Source organism: Wolffia australiana, chromosome 14 (assembly GCF_029677425.1).
Source record: "Wolffia australiana isolate 7733 chromosome 14, ASM2967742v1".
NCBI classification, from domain to species: Eukaryota; Viridiplantae; Streptophyta; class Magnoliopsida; order Alismatales; family Araceae; genus Wolffia; species Wolffia australiana.
This window is the reverse complement of record NC_135848.1, coordinates 14,484,624-14,493,630: the sequence shown is the minus strand read 5'-3', so window position 1 is coordinate 14,493,630 and position 9,007 is coordinate 14,484,624. Positions and strand designations below refer to the sequence as shown.

The window sequence follows — 9,007 nt, the reverse complement described above, 5'->3', positions numbered from 1 at the left end:
CCCACCACCTTGAACTGCTGCCAACTACATATGTGTAATAAATAATTTGAAAAGTTTATTCTAACTATTTTTCATTCCAAATTATTCTCAGGAAAATCCCCAATAAATTATATATTTACATATATTTTTGTGAAGAAATAAAGAAGAATATTTCTTCATTATTTGAAATCATTTTAGTATTTTGTATAGTTTCATTATTTGTATTACTAATTAATTCCTAGAAATAAAAATTCATACAGAAATTAATTAAATGAAATTAATTACTTAATTATTCCTAGAATTAATAATTAATTCTATACTACTATAATAGGAATACATGTGCGCTTCTGGCCTCTGATTGGCTGCCAAAATAGTGAGAGAGAAGAGAGAGAGTGAGAGAGGAGAGAGAGAGAGAGAGAAACAGTTGAAAACTGTTTTATCTTAGACAGTTTTTTTCGATCGAGAAGTCCTATTTCGTCGAGAGTTGCTTCGAGCAAAAGGTGAACTATCTCTGTCTCTGAAGTTTGGTATTATTCCCATTGTTGTGCCCATTGGCATTCGAAACTTCGATATTGATGGGGAATTGTGGGTCAAATGGTGTTGTATCTTGGGCTTTTGTGTCCCTTTCAAAAATCAAGTTCGAGTTGTCGCCATTTCGATTGTTCAATATGATGGGTGAGTTTGTGGTCGCCCCCATCAAACCCAAGTCTTAATTTTTACTAGAGAATATTTTTACTATCGGTTCTCCACTCTTTAGTAGTTTTTGAATAATCGTAATCGTTGTCATCATCGTCACCGTCATCATAGTCTGCAGCTTGAGGGGCTGTGAAGATTTCGGCATCATCCTGCCGTAGATGAATGGCGATGACTATTTAATCTTCTGTCATCTTCTGAACGATGTTAAGAAGGGGAAGATGATGAGGAGAGGCCATGATGAGACATCATCGTCTTGGCCATCCTCATCCTGAGAAGAATGATGATGAGACAATGCTGAAATTGCACCAAACTTCCAATCAAGTGTAAGGTGCTGCAATAGAAATAAACTTCAGAAATTTGGATCTCCTGCATATGAGGAGATTGACTCAAGGAAGATAATGGGATTTCATCCCCGGTTAGGGCAGTGGAATTATTGGAGAAGGTGTTATGATGGTTGTGTGTTGCTTGACGGGTAACCATACCATTAATCATTGGGGAATCTCACACAAATGAAGTATTATACCTGCATAATAACCAATGATGGTAATAATTCCACGAGAGAGTTCACATATCTTTTGTATCTTCTAGAAAATAATGTGTAGCTTGGGACCCCATGTTTTGTGAATTCAATAAATCGATTGTGTTACATTGATCTTTGAGGTACTATACATTGATGTACTTAATTACTAATGTTTGACAATATTGGTTATTGGGCTATTATAACTATTAATTAGACGATATGTGGGCCTAAAGAGTCATACAATATTCTTGAACGATGATTGAAGATTGCAGGCAAACATAAAGAGGCTGGACATCTGAACAGATTAAAGAGTCTCATTCAAGGAACTAAAAATCATTGATTCAAATTGTGAAAATGTGATGGTTTTAGTTTTATTGATGCTTAAATTTGTATGATATTATTTAATTTGGTAATCCATTGTTTACTCAATCTTGGATCACAGGCTCATAGTTCCAAACCAAAAGCATTGGATCTAAGATGTATTTTGTGTCTAACATCTATGGATCACCTGTAGAACTCCTGAAATAATATTACTGTTAGATTCATTCCTCTTTATATTCAACACAATATTTGATGATCTTCATGTTTCTTTTTTACTTCTTTTTATATTCTGACTATATTTGTAATTGTCTAATTCTTTTATCCTATAGGGGAAGAAAATAATAGAAAGCATACTTTTAATTTTATAATCAGCAATAAGAAAATAATTCCATAAATATAGTATCAATCTTGATGGTTAAAAGTTATATTTGTGATACATTGCTAATAATTAAATGTCAAAAGACTATTCAAATAATTAAATATAATTGTGTGCGTGTTAGTTGATGTTGAAATGAAATAATCGCTCATTAGATAGATAAGATCATAAATATTTGTGATACACTATTAAAATATTATTATTTTGACATATATCATTGGTCAAATAAATATCCAAGTTCTGCTTCATTTCTTTAAGTTCTAACTTTTTGCATGTTACTGTTAATGGTATAAATATATACCATTTTACACAAAATAAGTGAAGCACTTTTCATCAACTGAAGTGGGGTTTTGTCGTGATTATAGAATCATATACCTGGTAAAGTTAGTTATGTGCTATCACTTCCATCAGCTATTTCAAACATCCTTAGGAGTTAAAATTTTGATATTCTTTGAAACAAGAATAGTGTTTACACGTCATGAATTATTCATACCTTGAAATGTAATAAGTAAATGAATACTAATAGGTCTCTCTAATGGATTTCAAATTAAGATGGACCGCCTAAGGATAAGGTAAGGGGCACGTCAAAGGGAGGAGGAATGAGTACGGAGTTTTCGAGAGTGAAACAATAATGCAAAAATTTATGCCCCATCTCATAAATATAGACCAACCCATCATAAATACAACTGCTATAAAAATATTTATCAAGAAAGATGGAATGATGATTTTAATTACATATTTCCTAAATTCTATGGTTTCTCTTTTGTATTTGGATGTTTGTTAACCGATCTTAGTTAACTCAATGAAGCCACATCGATGTACTCCAATGTCTGCTGAAGTTTCATCGAAAATTCACCACTCTCATTAAAGCACTTTGCATGTGTGAAAATCATTTTAACATATGAATTCATTTTATTATTATTTTTTAATTATGAAATTTAAAATAAATATACGATTAGGAAAAAATCCTCCTGTAATTTGAAATAGAGAAAATGTAATGCTATTATTAAGTAAAAGATATTATCAAAGTAGGATTATTAAGTAATCCCTTCCACATGAAGTTTGAAAAAAAAAATTAAATCGTAGAGATCCCATATATGCTGCTTAATCAACGAATATGTTACCCCTTAGTGCAAGTATTTCCTAAATTCTCCAACATGGAAAGTGCACAAATTGTCAAATCTTAATACACAAAAGAGAAAGTACAATTACAGAAATTTGAATTGAACTCCACATAAGAATTAGCCATGCACATCAATGCATACATAACTCAAATGTTAACAGTACAATACCACGCAAAACGAATCTATGAAATGGAGATAACTGTAAAACGAGAAAATGCCTTGAAGTGGAATTTAAATTATATTCTTACAGAAAGAAAATTTACAAGGTCTTGTTGACGGAAGATAAATACAACAACATGCAATTACTTGTTTGGGGACATTTCATACCAATATACTAGTGAAATCTAAGGCATTTTGAATCGATATGTGAATAAAGGTGATTTTAAACTATCACGTTGATTGGACCAAGGAAAAAGACAAACTTTTCTTGAGCAATTAAGATTTACTTGCATTCAAGTTCTCAAACTCTACTTTTTTTCTTTCCCAAAAGAAGCGTAATCAAAATAGCTAAAACTTTGACTAATTACAATGAATAACACACTGTACTTAAGTGAAAGCAAATAATAGCGTACAGTGACACTCGCTTACAGAAACGTTTCAAGGTGCAAACAAGCTCGATTGGTTGTCACCGGTGTGAGAAGATGACAGTTGGACATACTGAACCCAAGAGAAGGCAACTTTTGACTGTATACTGACACTAGAATACAAAAAAATTTGAAGGGGCTAACTTATTGAAACAATTAACGTTGGGAGAGAAGGACAAGACGTCATACTGTAACCAACTGCACGCAGTTGATAGCTGTATATCGACAAAAGAATACAACACAGGTTAACGGACCTAACTTGCTCTTATGTTTGTCACTAGTGGAAACGATAGTAGCAACGGAAGCCAGTACTGTTCCCCTGAGATTTTCGCATCATGCAGTAGAGTTGATGTCTATTTGTTATACGCAACAAAGTAGGTTGTCATACTGTGGAGGATACAAATATCCAAGCGACGACTTACTCAACGTAGATGGAAAACATACATTTTCAGATGGTACTGTCTTATATTTTTAGTCACTGATGATCCAAGTTTGCCGTTTTGAATTTAGTTGATCAAAAGGAAAACAATCAAAAAGGTGTTGCCAGCCCAATGTAGTCATTACATTTTTTTTAATTGATTTTGATACATTCTCAGTATTATAAATATTTATTATCATTCCTAGTATTATTTTTCCAGTCACTGATGATCCCAGTTTGCCACTTTGCATTTAGTTGATCAGAAGGAAAACTAACAAAAAGGTGTTCCAAGCCCAATGTAATCCTCCCATCTCAGACCCAATATTATGTTTCTTCTTCTATTGATTTTGATACATTCTCAGTATTTTAAATATTTATTGTCATGGATGGTCCTAGTTTGCCACTTTGCATCTAGTTGATCAGAAGGAAAACAATCGAGAAGGTGTTGCTAGCCTAAGGTAGTACTCCCATATCAGACAGGCCAAATATTATGTTTATATTTGTATTGATTTTGATATATTCCAGTAGGCGAAAGCTTATATTTTCGTTTATGTATGTCATTGATGATCCTAGTTTGTCACTTTGCATTTAGTTATTCAAAAGGAAAACTATAAAAAAGGTGTTGCGAGCCTAATGTAGCACTCCCATATCAGACAGACCCTATATTATGTTTTTTTTATTGAGTTTGATATATTCCCGGAAGGCGACAGCTAATACTCGTATATTTATTGTCACGGATTATCCTAGTTTCTCACTTGGCATTTAGTTGATCAAAAAGGTGTTGCAAGCCTAATGTAGTCCTCACAACTCAGACAGACCCAACATTATGTCTCCTTTTTTATTGGTTTTGAAATTTATCCTTTTTCCAGTAATTCATCACAGAGGTTAATCACCTAAAAGCTCATTCCGTGATAAGGACACTTGAAATGGCGTCAAACAGTGTCCACTGAGCCTGGGTAACAAGGAAAAATAAAATATTGGCCAATGGTCAATCGTCAATAGTCAATCAATTAATCTGGTGTCTGGCAGTGACATGGACATATCTAGTTGAACTCTGGAGTGGTCATTTGGACGCTTCACGTGACCTAAATGACTAGATATGCGGCCATAAATAGCTTATTTTATGTAAAGTTGATCCAAAAAACTTATACTACATCTTTATCGTCTGATTCCTGCACCCCAGCGAAGACTCTCTGAAGACGAACGGAGACTCGACATGTCACAGTAATGACCAAGTTATGAGCCGAGCAGATCGGCATTGCCCACCGGAAAGTGAGGAAGGTTTTTAACGGCGAAAACAGGTGGCCGGACATCCCCTAGTTTTCCTCTGTTTCCACTTCCATGCTCGATATCTGTGGCTGCCTTTTTCTATCCTAACTCCCCGTCATTTACTTCACACCGGCATGCATTCAATGCCTCGCAAAATAAGCTCTTTTACACCTGCACTTGCTCATGTTTCGAACGAACTTTTTATTTTTCAGTATGAATGAAAGATGACCAGGGAAGGAAGCAAACCTGCATGGCTGCACCCCGTTATGCCGATAATCAAGAAGATAGATTAAACTAAAGACTTGGGCTCCATCCTATTCTCCCAACGACCTGCACTTGCTAATGTTTGCTAGTAATTTTTTATTTTTCGATACCAATGATAGCCGATAAAGGAGTAGATAGATTAGAGACTTAAGACATGGGTTCGATCCTACTCTCCCAACGACCTGTGCCGGCATTGAATGGCCGCTCTTTCTCTCCGCACGGGTTTTAATGTGGGAGAGATGAGAAAGATAAAGGGAGACAACCGTCCCTCAGATCTAATCGATGGAAGAAACCGCGTCCACTGTTAATACTCCCACTCAGTGGTGTGCTCGCCTTGAACAGTGAAGCGGAGGCGAGACTGTAAGATTATAGATGGTGGGTAGATGGTGAGTAGCAGGAAACAGTCTGGCGTTCTTAAATGCTTCTGAACACGCTCCACCAACACCTGCATCTCTCCTTCTCTCTCTCCCTATCCTCTCTTATAAATGCCTCAAAAAGAAACCCTTAGTGGTTATGCTCAGTCACCCCGCGCCATCCCTTAAGAGGAATGCCTCGGTGAAGACTCAATCCTAAATTATCTGTCTCTCGGAGCTTCAGCCATGGACGCCGCGGCGGCGCTTCTCGTGCTCTCCGCCGTCGTCTCCTACGTTGTCTGGTTCTCCTTTCTTAACAAGTCCTTGAAGGGGCCGAAGGTGTGGCCTTTGCTGGGCAGCCTTCCCGGGCTGGTCCAGAACTGCCACCGCATGCACGACTGGATAGCCGAGAACCTCCGCGCCAGCGGCGGAACTTACCAAACCTGCATCTTCGCCATCCCCGGGCTCGCTCGGCGCCAAGGCATGGTCACCGTTACCTGCGACCCGCGCAACCTCGAGCACATCCTCAAGCTGAGGTTCGAGAACTACCCAAAAGGCCCGACATGGCAGGCGGTCTTCCACGACCTCCTCGGCGACGGCATCTTCAACTCCGACGGCGATACATGGCGGTTCCAGCGGAAGACCGCGGCGCTGGAGTTCACGACGAGAACGCTCCGCCAGGCCATGGCGAGGTGGGTCTCGCGGGCTATCAAACTCCGCCTCATCCCCATCCTCGACTCCGCCATGGCCGCGGGGACGACCGTCGACTTGCAAGATCTCCTCCTCCGCCTAACTTTCGATAACATCTGCGGTCTCACCTTCGGCAAAGACCCCGAAACTCTCTCCCCGGGGCTCCCCGATAACGGGTTCGCCGTCGCCTTCGACCGCGCTACAGAAGCCACTCTCCACCGCTTCATCATCCCCGAGTTCTTATGGCGGCTCAAGCGGTGGCTTCGCCTGGGGATGGAGGTTACTCTCAGCAGCTCCGTTCTCCTCGTGGAAGACTATCTCAGCAAGATTATCGCCGCGAGGAAGCTCGAGCTTTCTCGCGCCGGCCCCGCCGCCCACGACGATCTCCTCTCTAGATTCATGCGCAAGGGCGACTACTCCGACTCTTTTCTCCAGCACGTCGCTCTAAACTTCATCCTCGCCGGCCGCGACACCTCGTCGGTGGCGCTCAGCTGGTTCTTCTTCCTCCTGGTGCAGAACCCGCGAGTAGAGGAGAAGGTTCTTACGGAAATCTGCTCCGTTTTGGCGGAAACTCGCGGGTCTGAGAACCCGGATAGCTGGCTCGAGGATCCGCTAGAGTTCGAGGAGGTGGACCGGCTCGTCTACCTGAAGGCCGCGCTCTCGGAGACGCTGAGGTTGTACCCGTCTGTTCCGGAAGACTCCAAGCACGTCGTCGCGGACGACGTTCTCCCCGACGGAACCGTCGTCCCGGCGGGCTCCTCCGTTACCTACTCGATATACTCGGCGGGGAGGATGAAGTTCATCTGGGGGGAGGATTGCATGGAGTTTAGGCCGGAGCGCTGGCTCACGTCCGACGGGAAGAGGTTCGATAATCAGGATTCGTTCAAGTTCGTGGCGTTCAACGCGGGGCCGAGGATCTGCCTCGGCAAGGACTTGGCTTATCTCCAGATGAAGTCTATCGCCGCCGCGGTTCTTCTCCGGCACCGCTTAACGTTAGCTCCTGGGCACAGGGTGGAACAGAAGATGTCGCTGACGTTGTTCATGAAGAACGGGCTGGCGGTGAATCTGCACCGGCGTGACTTGTCTAAGCTCGTTGAAACCCTAAGGGCCGGCGACGGAGCGGAAGCTGCTTCGACGCGATGAATTTCGCGCTGTTCTTATTGTTCTCAGTTGGGGTATTTGTGCATATGTTAAACTGTTATATGCAGGGCTTCCTCCGGCCAAAGCTGCGTGCGTGAACGAGGAGAGGTAAGTTCATTCGAGAGTTCATCTGCTTGCATAAACTTTGGTATTCTTCCCGGGAATAAGAGCAGCGACGTCCTCCCCCGCCCTCCTATTCCTGTAATTTCCCTGTTCATGAGAAAAACCATTTTAAATTCATACCATGTAATGGAATGCGACCTTAGCGGGCGCCGGAACGTGCTGATTGGTCAGCACCTCAGTCGGAGAAGGTGTTCCCAAATCTAAATCCTCTGTGAGTCAAGAAAACGACGTGGGCCTCCATTAATTGGCTTCAATTCAAAGTCAGGTTAGCGAAGATTCTGAAGAATACGACGTCTGTCATTATCGTGTTGATGATGTGGACGTAATAGGGTTCTTGTCCTCACACCATTTTGAGTACTCCTTTTTACCCTCCTTTGAATACAGCTAACCTAAGAAGGGACCATTTTAGCATTTACTTACAGGTCGCTTTCCCCCACGTCTCCCCTCAACTTCTACGAGAACAAGCGCAATCCCTAGATTTCAGACTCAAAAGTTATAACTTCTCGGTGAAATCCGGTTCGCAGTGCTGGCTCTTTCTTCCTTCTTAAAGTCCTGTGATAGTTCTCCATTAAGAAGTCTCCAGCATCCGCGCATAAACAGTAGAAACCTGCCAACTTGCATTCTGCTGATTTCGGAAGACTTAATTTCTCACTCCAGAAAATATTTTCTTGTTTGGAAAATATCAGGATTCCTGCTAATCTACTTTTTCATCTTCCAATTTTATTTCATGGAGGGAAGTAATATTCACTGTGCAGATTAGTTGACCCTTAAACATTAGACTTCAAAAGCTTACTATGTTTTGGGTCTCTCGCTTTCTAGGTCCTAAATACCGGTTGACTAAGCTTTGAATTTCATGCTTCATTTGTTGCTCAGCATCCAGAAAACTGAGTCATTCATGATGATCCTTCTTGTGAGAACTACGTCCTTTTTTATGATTCACCTGCCCTGCATTTACTGCCTACCTCTTGCCGGAGGGAATATGTTTACCGAGGTCGACATATGGCATGATATGTGTGAATAAATCTTGTTTTATATACCGAAAAAATTCTCAGACTTGACGAAAACAGTATGGTTATTCTAAATTTGCAAGGCGAGGTGTCGGTGAAATTCCGACAGTTCAATATATTCTGATCTAGGCAACAAATCAGAA

The 9,007-nt window shown here is 40.8% G+C and overlaps 1 protein-coding gene across 1 annotated transcript; it reads left to right on the top strand.

Annotated features, from left to right (window-relative positions):
• The first annotated feature begins 6,059 nt into the window (after positions 1 to 6,059).
• On the top strand, positions 6,060 to 7,974 carry LOC144711848 (cytochrome P450 86A22-like). Its single transcript, XM_078585946.1, has one exon. It carries the CDS (start codon positions 6,151 to 6,153, stop codon positions 7,735 to 7,737), a length of 1,587 nt encoding a protein of 528 aa, XP_078442072.1. The 5' UTR covers positions 6,060 to 6,150; the 3' UTR covers positions 7,738 to 7,974.
• Positions 7,975 to 9,007: the final 1,033 nt, after the last annotated feature.

Coding starts and splice junctions, on each gene's coding strand:
- LOC144711848 (XM_078585946.1), top strand. CDS start 6,151: ATGGACGCCGCGGCGGCGCTTCTCGTGCTCTCCGCCGTCGTCTCCTAC.